The sequence below is a fragment of the Leucoraja erinacea genome, chromosome 28 (assembly GCF_028641065.1).
Source record: "Leucoraja erinacea ecotype New England chromosome 28, Leri_hhj_1, whole genome shotgun sequence".
Lineage (NCBI taxonomy): Eukaryota > Metazoa > Chordata > Chondrichthyes > Rajiformes > Rajidae > Leucoraja > Leucoraja erinaceus.
In genome coordinates this window covers 10,130,219-10,150,530 of record NC_073404.1, presented here as the reverse complement: position 1 = coordinate 10,150,530, position 20,312 = coordinate 10,130,219, and the positions used below count along the sequence as shown (strand labels likewise).

General features: G+C 40.3%; 1 protein-coding gene across 6 annotated transcripts in view; it reads right to left on the bottom strand.

Moving 5' to 3' along the window:
• Positions 1-1,159: 1,159 nt before the first annotated feature.
• Positions 1,160-20,312, bottom strand: part of vmp1 (vacuole membrane protein 1) — a 127,498-nt gene continuing 108,345 nt past the window's right edge. For all 6 annotated transcript variants that reach the window (XM_055657683.1, XM_055657687.1, XM_055657688.1 and 3 more), the window contains exons 10-12: positions 18,905-18,966; positions 5,274-5,376; positions 1,160-2,843 (exon numbers count right to left, since the gene is read on the bottom strand). In XM_055657683.1, coding sequence (XP_055513658.1) covers positions 2,700-2,843; positions 5,274-5,376; positions 18,905-18,966 — 309 coding nt within the window. In that variant the 3' untranslated portion in view covers positions 1,160-2,699. The remainder of the gene's footprint in view (positions 2,844-5,273; positions 5,377-18,904; positions 18,967-20,312) is intronic.

Here is a 20,312-nt window from a genome sequence, read left to right as displayed (position 1 = left end):
ATTCGAATTCAAACACCTGGGAGAGAATGAGATTGACAAACGTAATGTTTTTTCAGATAAAAACAGTGAGCACTGAAATGAAAATGGGAATGCAGCACATAACAAAATGAAATGCTGATCGGATGGAAGACACCATTTCGTCAGATAGCCTACCAACTGTTGTCGCCAACTCAGCAAACAGCCAACACCAGTCTGATAAGCTATCTCACTGAATGGCAAGATGATGCAGAAGCCGGATATGAAAGAAAATCTACACCTGGCATTTGAGAGGAGAAAGTAAACAATGAAGATACACAGAATCTTACTTGTTTCTAAGTAAAACAATTACATTTCAAGTAATGAATATTGGGTTTAGAAGGTCCGACTACAATATTTCACCACAGCTACATTTAGTTGCACAAATGTAGTGCCACTGTAACAGATTGTAATTTACGAAACAAATTCAAACTCCACACTTTTGAGATTCAAAATTGAAACTTACACAATTGGACAAGTTTCCTGGGTGTGTGGTCAGGCAGCAGCACCTGTCTTGGGTTTTCACTGTGTGGAGTGATCATCGGTTAAACTCCAATGAACAAAGACTATAAAATCCAACCTTATCTTTCCAGATTAATATGATCAGTAACGTGGAGCTATCTAAATTGCTGGAGATATGACCAGTTTATGAAACAGCTGTAAAAGATACACCACTTCAATCTTTTATTTTCATACAATACATTGTTCACTTTGAGGAATTCAAATTACTTACCATCAGGCAGAAGAAAATATTGAGAAATAGTGCTAAAGTTTACTTTTATGGATTGGGATAATGGCCTGTTAACTAAACAGGACAATTAAATTTTAATCAAGTTCGATTTTGCACCAACTTCGCTTTTTAGTCATTTCCCACAAACTCCAAAATCAATTTTGAGCGACACCAAGATCCAGAACCTGCGAGCTCAAACTGTGGGCTAGCCAATTGTGGAACGCTGGTGCTGTCAGAGATGGAACTAACTTTGGACTTACTGCTATTTTTCCTGACTTGTTTTCAATCCATTTTTGTGCCCGATGGCAATGCTAATGTGTTGAAAGGAAACTGAACTGAAATCTGCCTGATACATCATGCAGCACACCAGAACCATATAAATTTAAATTCACAAACCACTGAAAGTCTTAGAGATCACCATAATTCCAAGTTTATTCCAGTTAGAAAATGCAATAATTAAAACAGAATCAGTTTCTCCAGTTAACAGCTCCTAAAGAGATACTTCTGAAGGATGTCTTTTATGGAACATGTCTCGCACAGGGATAATTTAAGATGTACACTGTGACCTAAAATCAGACCTCTGTTTTGTTATTTCACTCGTTATGAATGGTCCTATATTCAGGGTAAGTCATTGAGTTTATACTTAATTGGCACATGTACTTTAAGATTTTAATATTTTACACGATCAAGACATTCCCCATCAAACGGACAGAGTTGGACGAAGGCTCAGTCTGCGAATCGACAATGCAGTTTTATAAAGCCAGGTTAGATCTTTGTGTTAAAATTTACAGAATACACATGACATTGTTTTCTGTACAATTGTAGATTGACTGGTTTTACAGCTTTTCTTTCATTATCACTGTTGAAAATGCAAGTAGAGGTGAGCATAGAGTTTTCAAGTTAGGTGCATTGGGCACAAGAGAACAACAATGCCTAATAGGGAGATAAATAAAAAAACAAGGATTGTGATAATATCTATAAACCTCTTTCACAAATCCACATATGTTTGCTCACATTCACCATATCTACCCTCTGTCAGCAAAAGAGGAGAAATTATGTGATACAAAATTAATGCCTTTTTTCTCTGCTAAAATGGAGAGTACACTACAGATGATGGTATGACTAGGGCCTCATCTGAGCATTGAACATTGATGTGGCCTTCCATTCACTAAAACCTGCAGCATCAAACCACAGCTCAAACAGTTGTTGGTGAGTAGGCAGCGTGAAATCTCAGCACCAAGGTGAATGTACAGATTATGCGGAGGAAGGCGCCAATATAGGAAAGTTATGCAATAAAAATGATAAGAAGTTCCCATTTAACTATTTCAGTGCAGTAATCTCTGTTAGAGCTTGAGCATTATTTTCAACCAGTGCCACAAGTGGCAAGTATTAAAAAACAGTGCCGCTATTCTTTATTTATGGAGCTGAAATTACCAACCACCGTGCCAAATATGGCCAACCTTTGATGGTTAAATAGGAATTATGGGAATATGCTTGCACCTCAAGACAATGCAATATTGGTGTTTGAGCCGATGTGGTTTTTGCAAACCATGTTTATTCATTCATGTCCCCAAAGTAATTGGATGATCCAACTCATTGCTTTCATCTGGATTCCATGCCTAATATTTACATCTGTTCTACAATTTCCTTTATGCCATTTAACACCATTCATTGTTAACAAGGCCTCTACTGAAGCCAGGATTCTTTAAAAATAATGTAATAATGGAGACAATAGATGGGCAAGAATCCACAAAAGTAGACTCCAGGCTGGAATACTTATGATAAGCAGGAAATAATTCTCTCAGAACTTGTAACTGTATACATTTATAACGTATCCTCTCTGCCTCCCTAAAATAATTCCAGTTAGTGGAATCAAGCAGCAGCAGATGGCTGTTAGGAATCACTATCTAATCTGGGCCTCCTGTTGACCATTCCTAAAAAAAAAGTTAATTTTTCATTTCATTTTCTCCTCGGTGTATTTCTGCGACTGGATCCGTTTAGCGTAACTCTGGGCCATGGAATTAACGATGGACAGAATGAAGTAGCACACCATGACAATGACTATTTTCTCAAACAGCCACGACAGCCAATTTTCACTCTGAGAGATTGGGGTGAGGGAAAGGGCAAAAAGAAAAGAAATAACAAAAAAAATATTAATATTTGAATTCGATAGCAAACTTTTGGCAACTTTTGTTAGGGTTAAGAACAGTTTTCTCTGTTATAAAATAATCACAAAATCCAAAATCTAAGTATGCCTTTAACTTCATGAACTAATTCACAATGTGAGCAGTAAAATTGTACAGGAAAATAAAGCAAAAAGAATAAACGTTTATTTTGCATGTAGTGCCAAAATTTAAAATTAAATCAACTAAATATTTGTAAATCTTTCCAGATAGCTTCACATATCCCCAGATAAAGTGTACCATTTAATATTTTAATCAAAAGGATGATTTAATAAAAAAGTTATGAACACCACAAAATGCTGTAAAATACTGCTATAGACCTAGTAGTTTGTTTGATCAAATTAGGCGCATTATTGCACATAATGCCTACAAATTACTGCTGCAAATGACCATGCTGCTTTAGTCCTCAATGAAGTAAACTCTTCACATTTCCAATATCCAAAATTAATTGTTTAGTGCATTTGGGTGTTGCTTTTTTGAGATATGCAGATATATCATATTTTAAATTATCATTTTATACTTCCCAATAGAGGTTTGGTAAAATGCCTTTGCAAAAATCTCTCTGCAAAGTAGCTAATAAGATGTAAATACTTTAGATTTATTGGACATATATTTGAGCCTTTGATGTGCAGACAAAAGGCCAATGTAGTTTCAGGAATCTAGATCACGATTGCTTTGTAGGGTCGAGTCAAGTGTTCTCATTCTGGCTGAGGCCATTTGATGAAAGCATATTAAACCTGAGAACATGTCTACAAGTATCACTTCTGTCTGGAACCCGACCAGAGAAGGAACGGATGGCAATTTCGTTCACCATCTCTTCTCTCATGAGCATGGTCATGTTGGGGTTGGCAGCAAAATGGCTGATGCTATGCCTGGTAACTGTTCCATCTGGAAATTTATAAACCCAATGTAGGCCAGAATAGAGTCCAAATCAAGAGGAGAAAAGCTTTAACATCTCACTTAGATTCACATACACTATCTTTTACAAGCAGACAGTTCTTACCAATCTGGTACTGGGATCAACACTAATTCAATGTGTGCATTATTAAGAGATTTAGATATTCTGCATCTATATCAAAATTGAAACAGTGGTGAAAAGCCAAAATAAATACAAATTATTTAGGATTCCAGCAGGAACTTGTCTACACCGAGTTTAAGAAATGAAATAAAACACAAATGGATTTTTAAATAGCTGGTTAAAGACTAAAAACATTTGATTTCAAAAGAGAGAGAATGTGCAAAGTATCCCCCACAAGTCTATTCCATCTATTTGTGACTTCCGAGATATCAAATGGGAGCACTACTTCACATTTCTTTCACCAATTGCGACAATAGTTTCAAACTATCATAGTTGGAAGATAATATAGCAAGGGAAAAAAACCATGTACATTAGGCGATTAGCAATCAAATATAAAGGTGAAGATAAGGTAGAGATGTGGATCTCCCAGAAACAACTTCTGATAAATCTTTAACAATTAAACCAGGGTTTTCAATTTTGTAGTTCAAAATAAAATTGAGTAAAGAACAAGAACTGATCAACAGAAAGTACTTGCATAGTGTTCAACATATTGGTCAATTCATGGCAGCATGACACACAATAGCTACTCCATGTGAGGAAGTAATTAATTTTTCTTAAAGTTGCATAAGCTGGGTTTGGTGAGTATTGCACGTCATCATAACCACAAAGCAGGAACTAAATTTGTTTTTTGAGGGGTGTTGAGAGTTTGGGGAAAAATGCAATTTTGATTATCTTTCTAGAAAGATTTTGGGTGGGCAACTAATACATTGTCTAACCATAAATCATTTCATACTCAAACTCTGGATTACAAAGGTGTGAGCACTTTACATTCAAACATTAAAAAAAATGTTTTCAGCAAAGCGGAAAATATCTCAAACTAAATTAACTGCTAATAGAATTAATACTGTCCAAATTTTTGATTCTACATATTACATTTAAGGCATCTATATCAGCCTAAATGAAAATTCTGTTATTTAAATGTTTCTCCTGGAATCAATCTGAAAATACTCAAAGCAAAGTTCTGATCTTCATTGCTCTTTTTCTGGGACAAGTTACACCAAACTTCAGGTACACCAAACTTCAGGTAATTCACGCAACTACCAGACTTTGTTTGCGAAGAGGAAGTTTGAGGACCACATTCTTACAGCAATCCTAGAGACACAATTTCATTGATAGATTTTCAGCCAATTTGAGACCTCATTTCTGAAACGGAGCCATTACACAATTACAATGGATTTAGCACTCAAGTCCACATGGTTAAAGGAATGACATACATAGACCAATAAACATTTTAACACTAAAGATATAACATTAGTGGAATTCTTACCGCTTCCATTTTCTCTCCAGACTTGTGGTGCAGCTTGTGTTTCTGGGCCTCCAGGTATTCTTGGAAGGGTTTTTGGAGTGATGGGCCTAACCTTGGAATTGCCCTGTGTAAAATAAATTTCCAAGAGGGAAGAAAATCACAAAGTTAAATCACTTACCTGTAAGATTGCTACACAAACCTCAAACAAATTAACAAGTCATTAAGACTTTGCACATTTGGGATCATCATTCATTATGATTAAGCTAGGAGCAGAGGAGGAACTCAAGTAGTGTACTGGCAGACCAGAGTATCTCAAATGAATGATTCTCACAAGCCTGGCCCCATATATCACCGTCAGTTCCTGTAAAATCTAGTTTAAACTGATCAATAAGGAAGTGAGTCGGCAGTGTGTCATTGCCAGCTAAGAAAGAAACTACACTCCCACTCCATGTATGACTCGCCCCCACAGCTCATTGAAGGGTAGCCACTTCCAAATTTGGCAGTCCTTATAAGGAAATGAAGCATTTATTTACTGTTAAAATGTTCATACTACCTCTTCCTCCATTTTTACGTACGCATGTACAAACACAACACACGCAACCACACCCAACCAAAATTCAACAGTTGGTGATTAACCAACGAACAAACAAGGTACAATGAATATTTTAGTAAGGTTACTTCATATTTATTCCCCCGCTCCATACCACAATATATTCTTATTGAAGTAAAAGGGCGTGTATCCATTACCCTTACACAGAAACTCCTGACTCATGCAATGTTACAAGATACTTTATATATTTCTAAACTTCTTGTGGTCTCATTGCAGAAATTACTAACAATGGAAAGCCGAAAACTGTTTTGGGTGGAACAAAGGGAAAAAAATGGGAGGTTTAATTGGAGATGAACCCAGATTTACACAATATATTTTCTTGCACCATGTGGCAGTACTTCTCATAAGTAACTTTTTAATCAATTCTACAAGGGGCACATTTTAAAATAATACACTACTTAGAAGTGATTCACTTTTCTGGATACCATCTTATCACTTAAACACACTCCATTTCTACAGTGCATTCAGAAAGTATTCAGACCCCTTCACTTTTTCTACATTATGTTACATTACAGCCTTATTCTAAAATGGATTTGTTCTTTTTTTTAAATCATCAATCTACACACAATACCTCACAATAAAAAAAGCTAAAACAGGTTTAGAAATTTTTGCAAAGTAATTAAAAATAACTGAAATATCACATTTACATAAGTATTCAGACCCTTTACTCGGTACTTTGTTGAGGCACCGTTGGCAGCAATTACAGCCTCAAGTCTGCGGACTCCGGTGGGAAGTGGCCGATTTGGAGGTCCAAGCCACGGAGGTTGGCCTCCCGTTCTGACGTCGGAGTACCAACATCCCGGCGAGCGGGCCTGAGCGGCCCGTAGCGGCGACTGCGGAGGGCTCCGGAGGCCCCGACCACGGGTGAACATCAGAGGAAGTTGACTGACTTTGGTGCCTTCCCTCACAGTGGAAAACTTTTGATTCTACTGTGTGGGGATGTTTTACGTTGAACTCTATCGTGTGTTGTGTTCTTTATTTTATTGTATGGCTGTATGGTGATCACATTTCACTGTGCCAACTGGCACATGTGACAAATAAATGTATCTTGTATCTTGTATCTTGGGTATGACGCTACCAGCTTGGCACACCTGTATTTGGGTAATTTCTCCCATTCTTCTCTGCAGAGCCTCTCAAGCTCTGTCAGGTTGGATGGGGAGCATCGATGCACAGTTAATTTTCAGGTCCCTCCAGAGATGTTTGATCGGGTTCAAGTCCGGGCTCTGGCTGGGCCACTCAAGGACATTCATAGACTTGTCATGAAGCCACTGCTGCGTTGTTTTGGCTGTGTGCTTAGGGTCGTTGTCCTGTTGGAATGTGAACCTTCGCCCCAGTCTGAGGTCCAGAACGTTCTGGAGCAGGTTTTCATCAAGGATCTCTCTGTTCATCTTTCCCTCGATCCCGACTAGTCTCCTGGTTCCTGCTGTTGAAAAACATCCCCACAGCATGATGCTGCCACCACCATGCTTCACCATAGGAATTGTATTGGCCAGGTGATTAGCGGTGCCTGGTTTCTTCCAGACGTGACGCTTGGCATTCAGGCCAAAGAGTTCAATCTTTGTTTCATCAGACCAGAGAATCCTGTTTCTCATGATCTGAGATTCCTTTAGGTGCCTTTTGGCAAACTGCAAGCGGGCTGTCATGTGCCTTTTACTGAGGAGTGGCTTCCCTCTGGCCACTCTACCATAAAGGCCTGATTGGTGAAGTGTTGCAGATATAGTTGTCTATCTGGAAGGTTCTCCCATCTCTACAGAGGAATTCTGGAGCTCTCTCAGAGTGACCATCGGGTTCTTGTTCACCTCCCTGACCAAGGCCCTTCTCCCCCGATTGCTCAGTTTGGCCGGGCGGCCAGCTCTATGAAGAGTCCTGGTGGTTCCAAAGTTCTTCCATTTAAGAATAACGGAGGCCACTGTGCTCTTCGCGATGTGCAAAGCTGCAGAAATTGCTTTATACCTTCCCCAGATCTGTGTCTCGACACAATCCTGTCTCGGAGGTCTACGGCCAATTCCTTAGTCTTCATGGCTTGGTTTTTGCTCTGACATGCACTGTCAACTGTGGGACCTTATATAGACAGGTCTGTGCCTTTCCAATCATGTCCAATCAATTTAATTTACCACTGGTGGACTCTAATCAAGTTGTAGAAACATCTCAAGGATAATCAGAGGCTAGTACAGCATTCATGCTATCTTCCACAATAATTTAACACTAATTTAACATTATTGCACAGATTTTAATTTATTTGACCACCATGTGTCTGCCACTGAATGAAATTCTGGGGTTTGAATAAGTTCAATGTCATTATGCTAATCAAGGTATTCAAGGGAACCCAAAAGCATTTTGAGATTCTTGAGCAGCCTTTGAAAAGGTCCTGATGGAAAACTGAAATAATATCACATCTTGGAGGATTGCTGCCCAGAACTTGGATTGGAATTAAATTAACTGTATGTTGCATAGGCAGAACTAGATATTTAATGGTAGTGACTGCACAAGATGGAATCCTGCATGGATCAATACTGTGATCCGTGAACTGTGACTTCACCAGGAGCTGCATGGAAGACAATAAAGAAATGACCTACAATTTGTAAGGTAAAGCAAAGGTGCACAGACATTTGTATCATGGTTGTAAACAAATGGGGAAAGAAATCCATGTCTGGCAAATGTCCTTTAATGTTTACAAGAACAGTACGTTGGACAGGGCCATTCAACCTCGTGCCATCTCACTGTACTCAAGGTAGCTGATAGGGGAGAAGTACCGTTAAAAATAACCAACTAACCAGGGTGTTGTGTTAGCAAGTAATGCATCAATAAGTGTAGCTCAGCCAACAGCTTTAAAAAAAGAGTACATTGTCAGATTGCAGAAAGCACTATTACCTAAAGCACTATTACTCTTTCTTTGTTAATCACGAAAGGACAGCGTAACATGTCAGTAGACATTGTCAGCTTCAATAGAAAATAAAACAAATAAAAACAGAAAATACTCGGGTCAGGCATTATCTGGTAAAAGGGAAACTGAGTATTTTTCAAGCTGATGACCCTTAAACAGAACTATTAAAGGATTCACTGGAAGGTTCAAGATAATCAGCGTGTTGTTTGAATTGCCTTGGCATCATGTAGATCGCCATTCAACTGTGGTGATCTTAATTTGATAAGATGTCATCAATCCATTGATCTCATTATCTAAAAGAGCAATCAATTAAGAAATGAGGAAAAAGAAACTGCAGATGATGGCTTACAAAAGAAGACACAAAATGCTGGAGGAACTCAGCGGGTTAGGCAGCATCCCTGGAGAACATGGGTTAAATCTGAAGAATGGTCTTGACAACGAAACGTCACCTATCATATTCCCCAGGTGTGCTGCCAGACCTGCTGAGTTACTTCAGAATTGTGTGTCTTTATTCAACTAAGGACTGATTTCATTTACAGACTTAGACCATCCTTGGTTTAAACCCCATTTGCACTAATTAACCAATTCAATCGATATTGCACTAACTTACCAATTCAGTCGATATTTTAAATGTGATCAGACTAAAGGTGAAAAATGTTTGGGGTGACTGCCAATGACATTCATTCGAGGATATTTTCTACCATATTTTATTGATGGGCATGACTATGTAAATTAATCCTATGGCCACAGACTGAACAAATGGTTGCACCTGGGAGAGATGACAATAACCTGAAATCCGTTTCCTTTCCTTCATATTCTTGAAATATTTTGGGGGTGACTTCTAACAAAGACCTGAAGTTATTGTTCATTGTAGACACTCGTTAAATAATAGCTTCCTGAATGGGTCATGGGCCACCTGCTTGGTTCATTCCATCTTCGTAAAATGTATTTTATACCTCATTAGATCATTCTCTGTAAATTAATGACAGAGATTTCTGTGACCCACATGTATTGGAATATCCATACAATTATCAGTCTTCTGAGTTAAAATCAATGTTCACTGTATGAAGTCCTTGGTTGCCTTCCCAGTACTCCACAGAAATAATGTCATCAGTATTCAACTTGATGCTTTCATATACTTTCTGGCAGCTTAAATTCAGTTTTGTTAAAGAGAGCTTTGTTGCCTTGTGTCACTTCAACTAACCTATGCTAAACTAACTAACAAGGGCTAAAGTAACTACTATTGTTTTGAGACTTGCAGGCTAATGAGTGATGTTCATTTATCATGGAGAACGAGTGTCCATCAGAAAGAAGTAGGCTAGTTTGCATCTTGGATTTAACTACATGATTGAAGGACTAGTTTTACTTAGAAACTTTAATTTTCACTTTCAGTCTAGAACAGAAAGGTCAGTATGGGAATGGGAAAGAGAAGTAAGACGGTTGGCAACCAGGAGATCCAGTAGGTCTTGGTAGACCGTGCAGAAGTATTAGGTGAAACAGTAGCCTAGTCTACGCTTGGTTTTGCCAATGCAAAGGAAGCCACTTTGGGAGCCTAATCCCTAACACACAATCTTCATCACAGCCATGATTTGGACCAGAGAATATTTGTTCTCAACATTAAGGCAACACTCATTACAGCATGGTACTAGGAAATTTCACGACATTTGTTGGGTAAATAAAGATGATAGTGGTGAATGTGGATGGGGTTGCAGGAGAAGAAAAAAATGGGGTAAGATGGAGGGAAAAAGTATAATAATTGACAACATATCTGACCTAAAAGAGGGTGGCACTAGCCCACAGCAATTTGGTTGTGGTGCACAGCTTGGGTTCCCAGGTTTCAATCACAATCACAATAATACTTTATTAGCCAAGTATGTTTTGCAACATACGAGGAATTTCATTTGCCAAGTCAATCAGACAAGTAAAAGCAACGGAACACACAAAACACATTTTAACATTAACATCCACCACAGTGACTCCTCCACATTCCTCATTGTGATGGGAGGTGAAGAAAAGTTCAAATCTCTTCCCTTCATTGTTCTCCTGCGGTCGGGGGCCTCGAGGCCACCGTTGACGGGACGATCTTGACTCTCGTAGCCGGTGGTCGGGCCCTCCGCATCGGGGCGATCAGCTCCTGCATCGGGGGGATCTCAGCTCCCCCGTGCCGCTGATTAAACCCGGCTTCGGGGTGGTCGAACCTCTGCTTCGCTGGAGCTCCCGATATCCATGGTCTATCCCGAGACCTCGAGCTCACGATGGTGACCTCAGGTGTCGGTAGTTTGTGTGGAGTTGCATGTTCTCTCATTACTGCATGCATTTCTTCCTCTGTGTGCCCTGGCTTTATCCTAGACACTTGCTGGCAAATGCAAATTACTCCTTGGAGACAGTAATTGCAAGACAAATTAAAGCAGAATTGATAGGCATGTGAGTGGGAACAAGTGGCAGGGATACAGGGAAAATGAGGGAGAATGAGACTTTTGGAATTTGATCTGCTGCGAACTGACACGGACCCATGGATCAAATGGCTTGTTACGTCACCAATAGAAGGAGCAAGTAGTTGTTGGCCTAGGACATAATTGCTGTACTTTCCCAGAGTTTCTTCAGTTAAAACATCTTTAACGATCATAAGATTAAATGTTAAACTCTATTCATATCAAACCCTGAATTTACATATGTTAATAATATTTGTACTAGATAACGGATCAGGTTGTTGTACACACCGAGAGGCAGATAGATCAGCCACAATTGAAAGGCAGAGTAGACTTGATGGGCCGAATGCCCTAATTCTATTCCTATTCCTTTTGACCTTATCATAACCTTCAACTGCATTATCAAAGCAGTATACAAAGTGCTGGAGTAACTCAGCAGAGTAGGCAGCATCTGTGGAAGAAATTGATAGGTGACGTTTCGGATCGGAACTGTTCTTCAGACCTGATCCGAAAGGTGGCCCATCCATTCTCTTCACATATGCTGCCTAACCCGGTGAGTTCCTCCAGCATTATTATTTGCTTAAAACTCCAGTACTTGCAGTTCCTTGTGTCTCCATCAAAGCAATATGTAGGATTTAACGCTGAACCTCTCCCCCAACATGGACTGAACCAGTCACATCTTCACCACTGAACAGCAGGATAGAAGCTGGGTATTTATTGAAGACTGGGTGGCATGGCGGCGCATCAGTAGAGTTGCTGCCTTACAGCGCTTGCAGCACTGGGGACCCGGTTTGATCCCAACTACGGGTGTTCGTACGGAGCTTGTACGTTTTCCCCCTAACCGCGTGGGTTTTCATCAAGATCATCAGTTTCCTCCCACACTCCATAGTCGTCCAGGTTTGTAAGTTAATTGGCTTGGTAAATTTTAAAATGATCCCTTGTGTTAATAGTGTTAATATGCGGGGATCACTAGTTGGCGCAGACCCGGTGGGCTGAAGGGCCTGTTTCCGCACTGTATCGCTAAACTAATCTAAACTAGTTCAGTTCCTGATCACTTGAATTACTAAGCAGGAGGAGATGCTGCTTGCCAGGAGTGGTACAGCTATAATTTTCAACTAGTTGAGTGGTTAGCCTTCAGTATCAAAAGCATGGATAAGCTACAGAGTGCACAGCTGACTCATGGTTATTTAAACACCACCTCCCTCTTGGGAGTGTCTACTGCAAACCTAAGAGGATTAAATGTTCTTGGAACATCGCATCCTGGTTTTGACAAACATTACAGTTTCCAAGTCAGATTCCTTACCCCAGCAGTATGATAGGAGCTTTGCTCCAGAATCTGCAACAGGAGAAGGTTCTTCCCCATCATATGTAATAATAGAAGACTAACACCCGTGTTTCCTTCATCTAAAGAGCTCACTATAAAATTGATTTATCACATCCCAGTTGCAGTATCGTGCAATCCTAGACATCAGATTTTAGGGAAACTGACACAGAAGCAGCCACAATGTCAGGAACCTAAGTCCGTGGAAGTCAAGCACTTGATTTTTTTGAAGACTCTGGGAGATGGTGCAACTAATCTTTAAGATTGCAAGGCTGTTCATTGTAAGGAATTGGAATGAAGATTGCCAAAGTCAAATTAAAAACAAAATTCAGGAAGCTGTGGTTTTAAGTATTCCATTTGCTATTCCTTTAAGTCTGCAGATCACAGGGAAGACATTTAAGCTGATGGTACGTTTTGTTAAATCATATAACTTCTTCATGATTCCTTCAAATAAAATGAAGGGCAAAGGTGGTGTGATGTCAGCACAGTGGTATGCATTGCGAGGGGGACTCTGTGGGTAAGTGATCAGTTTTGTGATAAGACAGAACTAGGGGAAACCAGACAGAATTCATGCCAATAAAATGCTGATGACTAAAGAGCCAAGACAGGGAGAAAGAACAAGAGATCTTTCATGTCTGGACTTGAGAAAAAAACCCAGCACACCATAATGAAGACAGCTCAAACAAGGAAGTAATTTGTTCTGGTTCCATAACTCCCAGAAAGTGACAAAACAAGCAGATAGAGTGGGAAAGAAGGCCTAGAGTATGCTTGCTTTTCATAGATCGGGACATTGAGTACAAGAGTCAGGAAGACATGATGCAGTTTTGTGGGACTTTGTTTAGGCCGCATTTGGAGTATTGCGTGCAGTTCTGGTTGCCCCATTACAGGAAGGGTGTGGTGACTTTGGAAAGGTTGCAGAGATGGTTTACCAGAATAATGCTTGGATTAGAGGGTATTCGCTGCAGGAAGCTTCATCAGTCTGAAGAAGGGTCTCCACCTGAAACGTCACCCATTCCTTCTCTCGAGAAATGCTGCGTGTCCCGCTGAATTCCTCCAACATTTTGTGTCTCTCTTTGATTTAAACCAGCATCTGCAGTTCATTCCTACACAGTTACAGGAAGATGTTGGGCAGAGTTGGATTGTTTTTCTTGGAATGCCGGAGGTTGCAGGCAGACCTGATAGAAATATATAAAATAACAGAGGCATAGATAGGGCAGACACTCAGAATCTTTTTCTCAGGATGGAAAAAGGAAATACTAGAGGCCATAGCTTTAAGGCGAGAGGGACAAAATTTAAAGGAAATGTACGGAACAAGTTTTTATTTTACACAGGGTAGCGAGTGTTGGAATGTGCTGCCGGGGATGGTCATGGAGGTAGGTACGATAGTGGCATTCAAGAGACTTTTGAATAGACATTTGAACATACAGGGAAAGGAGCGATATGGATTATGTGCAGGCAGATACAAGTTGGTCTTGGAAGCATCTTAGGAAATGACATTGTGGGCCAAAGTGCCTGTTCTTGTGCTGTACCATTCAATATGCCGTATTTCCCGGCAATGAAGATGCAATTTTTTTACCCGAAAATAAGGCCCGAAAATTTACCGCCGTCTTGGAGGCCGAAGGTTAGATTGTTAGCCAAGAAAGATAGACTTGGGCCAAATCGCTTTTAAAACCTGGGGGGGGGACGGGGGGGGGGGACACAATGAGGCCCAGCACAGGGGTCGGCAACCTAGGGCCCGGATCCGGCCCTTAACCCGGCCCGCAGGCGTATTTTCTTTCAATTAGTTTTCGCGATCTGCGAACTGCAGCCAGTCCCGGGGCACGCAGGCGACCTGGGCGCTACAGCCAGTCCCGGGGCAGGTGAGCTGACCTGGGAGCTGCAGCCATTCGCGGGGCACGCAGCCAACCTGGGTGTCACAGCCAGACCTGGGGCAAGCGAACCGACCCTGGCGCAACAGCCAGTCCCGTGGCACGCAGGCAACCTGGGAACTGCAGTCAGACCTGGGGCAAGCTAGCCGACCTGGGAGCTACCAGCCAATCCCGTGGCACGTAGGCTCACTCAGTAGCTCGGGTGGCAGCGAGCGGCCACCGGGACTGGACAGCGGAACCGGCCGCCACCTCAGCGCCTTCTGCCGGCCAGTCTGCCCGCCAGCCAGCCACGGTGTCCTTCAGCACAGGCGCAACCGATGGAGGTAGAGGTTGGCGGGTAGCTACTAGGCGGAAGGGTAGCTGCTCCATCCCGGTCTCTCTCTCTCTATTTCTCCCCGTTATGTGATCTCCCTGATCCAGGAAGTCCCCGTCCCTCAGACCTGAACTGCGCAGCGTATTGTGGGACAGACGAAGATGGAGGCTCCCCGGTCCAGATTGTCTTCTTGTTTCACATCTTCCTTTCTACTGACAAACCAAACCCTTGATCCTGTCCCGCCAGCCTTTTTTCAAAATTTAGCAACTCAAAATGGTGCGTCTTCATTGCTGGGAAATACGGTAACTTTATTATTAAAATTATTGGCCCTGTGCTTTACTTCATGGAGCAGCAGTACATAGATACATGCCCTTTGTTATGCTGGACATGATGGCAAATTAAACTAATTTTCCCTACCTGATTCATGTCCTTCCATATTCCCTGTACAAAAAAAATGTGTCCAATTTGGCACTTCCCCTGAAAGTCCATGCTTATCCTTATTCATAACCATCTTAAAGCTGATGGGATTGTGATCACTGTTCCAAAAACGCTCTCCCTTTGAAGTGCCATTCACTTTTCCTTTTCCATTGCAAGGTCCAGAATGGTCACTCCTTTAGTTGGACTATCCATATACTGTTTCAAGAACCCCTCTTGAATACACCTTAACAATTATTTCCATGTCTAAGTCTTTTACACAAAGGAAGTCCCAGTCAATATTGGGACATTTTATATATTTTCATAATCTGCCTAGATAGCTGTTCCTCTGGCTGTTGGGAGGCCTATAGTATAATCCGGTCAGATTAACTTCACCTTTCTTATTTTTTAGTTCTACCCATACTTTTCTTGATGGCTGAACCCTCCAATAGAACCTCAAGTGCAGCTTTGACATTCTCCCTGATTAGTACCCTGTACTGCAATTCCTCCATCTCTTTTACCTTCCTCTCCATCACATTTGAAACATCGAAACCCAAGAACTTCAACTGTTTCTGTTGAAAGCGTAATGTACTTTTTTAAATTAATGAGGCTAGATTTCTTTAAAACACTTTTGTGTAAATATTTTATCAAAAATTCAACCTACTTAAAACTTTGGTTAACACCCACACATACTATTCTTCCTTCTCATGATTTTAAGATTCTGATCAAGCCACCATTTTGGATCAGGTTATCCAACTTAGCTCTTCCAACTGCACATCCTCAACTGCCTCTCGAACTTCTAATTCTTGGCCAACTGCTCACTCTTTGACTACTTTTTACTTCCATTCTTAGCAATATATTTTTTTGCTGACGTATGTCACTGGAAAGATTACATTTGATATTGCTCTAGAAAGTTGCTGAAGAGCAACCATCTCTGCAAGTAAACAATGACAAGAAAGCACCAAGTGCCTCTAATATTACAACATATCGGTTCAGTTACTTACAGGACATCAATGTAATGGGAGTAGTTATCATTTCCCCTAATTTATTGATGTGACTTTCAAATAAACTTAGAATTTAAACATAGCATTTTATGGTGAAGCATTGCAAAGTGTTACAGATGACTTCAACGGTCCCATTTCATAACTTTCAACCATTCGTTGATTTCAGCCGTTGTTAAATTCAGAGCTGCACCTTATAAGTCTTTGACTCCCAAATGCCCTTTTCTACAAGTTAATAATCTATGGAATTCTTTGATTTCTTTAGTCTCCACATTCTCCCCAAATCTTCATGCCATAATGTATCACTATTCCAATTTACTTTAATTTTCTTCAATGGTCTAGTCCTGTGCTTTGGCCGTTCAAGTAGCTGTGTAACATATACAATTGGTTTCACAATGATAAGAAATAGGTATTGCACATGCACAGGGGAACTGGATGGATTTCATTACAATCCTGCCTTTAAGTTTGTTGTGTAGTATTTAGCAATAATTGCAAAGTCACAGAACCACTTAATCCAGGGGAACTAAATTACAATCCTACTAAAGAGTGTCTGAGAGCAATGGAGCAAGATATATTGTAGGTCATGGGGCCACAGAGAATTTACAGCACAGGCCTTTTTAGTCAACTTGCTCATGTCGACTAATCTGGTCCTATTTGCCTAGATTTGACATATCCCTCTAAAGTCTAAACCTTTCCTATCCACTTGCCTATCCAAATGACTATTAAATGTTGTTATTGTACCTGGCTCAAGCACATCCTCGGGCAGTCTATTCCATATATGTGCCATCCGTCTATGTGAAATAATTTCCCCTCAGGATCCTATTAAATCTTTCCCCTCTTACCTTAAGCCTATGCCCTCTCTTTCTTGATTCCCCAACCCTGGGTAAGACTGCATTCAATCTATGACCCTTATGATTTTATACACCTCTTAAAGATCACCCCTCAGCCTCCTGGACTCCAAGGAATAAAGTCCTCGTTTATCCAATCTCTCCCTACAACTAAGTTTTGGCATTTTGTTCTGCATTATTTCCAGCTTAATTCAATCGTTTCTACCATAGGTTCAATTTCAGCCTAAAATATGGGTGCAAAAAAGCAGTGCATGTCAGTAAAGCAACCATTAGGAACTTCATTTTTTTCCCCTCTTATATCACATTTGAACTTAATCTCCAATATACCAAAGCAAATGAGGTGCTCCATAGTATCTTTCCCATTTTTCAGTAGTTTGCATCATTTACTTTGTTCCAGAAGTGCACCCTTGCAATGCTCTTTACCAAAATAGTTAATATCAGTGAAATTTATAGCATGAAGATTGTTAGTTGTGTGCATTGATCCTTTTATTTTCTTTTAGCAGCGCCGATGTTAAGAAAGCGAAGCTCAAGCAATTTATTGATACCAACTGAACCCTGAGATATTACAGTTCTATTTCAAATTAATCCAACATACATTATTGCCAATAAAAGTAATATAGTCCTTACAAAGTAGATCATAAACTTACATGATAAAAGCTATTGTGCAATCATCGTAAAACAGTTCGATTGCATGGTTTGGAAGGGTCAACAATAAGAAAATGCAGTATGAAAAGCCAAACAGCTATAAAGAGAATCAGGAGCCAATGCACGACAACCTTTCTTTACAAATCACTAGAAATAATGCCAGCAGTAGTTGATTACACAACATTATTTACCAAAAATAATTCATACATTTTTGGTACAGATGTAAGGTTTAAGGTGAAGAGGAAAATAATTAATAGGATTCTGAGTGGTAACCCTTTTCACACAAAGGGTTGTGGGTGTATGGACAAGCTGCCAGAGGAGGCAGGAACTATCCAAAAATTTAAGAAACAGTTAGATATGTACATGGATAGGACAGGTTTGGAGGGACCTAACACAGGCAGGTGGGACTAGTGTAGCTGGGAGATTGTGGGCCGGAGGGCCTGTTTTCACATTGTATCACTCTATGGCTCTATGTGAAAACAGGGTAGAACTACCACAGATTAACATTTAAGTGGTTAACTATAGTTTTTAATAAAATAATGTAGTGAGATCTTTATTGAGAAATCAGAGAGGGGAGGGATTTTTCCTAATGAAAGGGGCATATTGGGCCGAAAAGCCTCTTTTAAAAAAAAAACTATAATATTTTAGGTTTCCTCTTTGATTTTGTGCTCAGATTTCCTCTTGCTTGGTTACAATATACTTCAACCACAAACTCACATGAGCATCCATTCACAACAGCAACCTTGCATACCGCATGAATAGTCACGTGAAGATACACACTCATTAATCCTTAGAAACTCCAATAGCCTCATGTTGAAATAAAACTATCTGGTCAGTGGGGAAAATATTTCAACCCCAACAAAACTGCATGGAGTGGATCAGGTATGGACCAGTTGCTTTGCATTCTCAAGTTTCCATCTTTACTTAACTTAGTTTCCCTTGCACATGTTAAAAAACTGCACAGTTTCATGGATAAGAACTCATCAAATAAACATTTGCACTAGTGACTTTCTATTGACCTAAAACATAAAAGGTATATTCCAAGAAAACTGATAGTGGCCTTTTATTGATCTAGTATATTTAACATAACTCAAGTTCTATTAAAGATTAAGCTCCTTCTGGCACAAAGATAGGCAAACTTTGCACTGACACAAAGAGTAAAGTCTTTAAAATGAATCACCCAGCATTGCAGGTAGATTACGTCCTGTGGAGGATGTAACAATATATTCATTTCAATTAACCCTTCCTTGGGCTTCTCCACCCATAAAAGTTTCCATTCTCATAAGACAGTCGTGAAGATCAGTTGATAAATTACTCACCCTATCAAGGACACCATCTGTTCCACTATGTGCTTGCTGAACATGATGATAACAAATAATTTCTGTGGGTTTAAAACAAGAACGATTAGATTCAAAAAATTAGTTTGTAATACAAGAACTATATAAAGAATACATAAATTACTGACATGAACTGTAAGAGATCTGACTATTCAATTTATCCATGGAACCAAAGATAAAGAGGATCCGATTCACCATTTTCAGGGAAACTTCAAATGTCTTTTCAGTGTAAAAAATATATTTCCATAAGATTATGGAAACCAGTAGAGAGTAACCATTTTCTTTTTGGTTGTGGGATCTTGGATAAGGGCCAATGCTCATTATTCAAAATTTAAAAAAAAAGGGAGATGAATACATTAATGATAAAGGGACTAAACAGTGCTAACCCAAGCTGTGACTTGCTAACGGTATAGCAAAAAAGCTCCACAATTTCAAACTTGTAGGAAGTAACCCGCCAAACGTTGGTATGGTCCATTTTAATACAGTAAAGGTGCAGGAGAAAGGAAGAGCATGAAGTTTAGACTAACAAGGAAAGGTTCAGATTAATATTGACTGCGGCAACATCAATGAAAAAGATGATAGACGCATTAAGATTCACATTGAAATCAGGTTTACCCTACCAAATAAGCTTATGCAAGCCTTTGTCCCCAAAATAGATAATATTTTAACTTAAAAGTTTTGTGAATTAAGTTTAAAACACAATCAACCTGCAATGTTGATAATAACCCTCATCATTTTCTATTCAATTTATTCGACAACTTCAATTCCTTCACTATGTGGGCTATATTGGACTTACTAACCAACTGACCCCAGCCTGTTAGGTTAGACAAGCACACCTTTTCAACCCTCACCCTGAACACCGGTGTTCCACAGGGCTGTGTGCTGAGCCCCCTCCTCTACTCCCTCTTCACCTACGGCTGCACACCTGTACATGGTACTAACACCATCATGAAGTATGCAGATGACACAACAGTGATTGGCCTCATCAGCAACAACGATGAGTTGGCCTATAGGGAGGAGGTCCAGCTCCTAGCAGCATGGTGCGCTGACAACAACCTGGCCCTTAACTCCAAGAAGACCAAGGAGCTCATTGTAGACTTCAGAAAGTCTAGGGGCGGCACGCACACCCCCATCCACATTAACGGGACGGAGGTGGAACGTGTTTCCAGTTTCAGGTTTCTGGGGGTCAACATCTCCGATGACCTCTCTTGGACCCACAATACCTCAACTCTGGTCAAGAAGGCTCACCAGCGTCTCTTCTTCCTGAGGAGACTAAAGAAGGTCCACCTGTCTCCTCAGATTCTGGTGAACTTCTACCGCTGCACCATCGAGAGCATCCTTACCAACTGTATCACAGTATGGTATGGCAACTGCTCTGTCTCCGACCGGA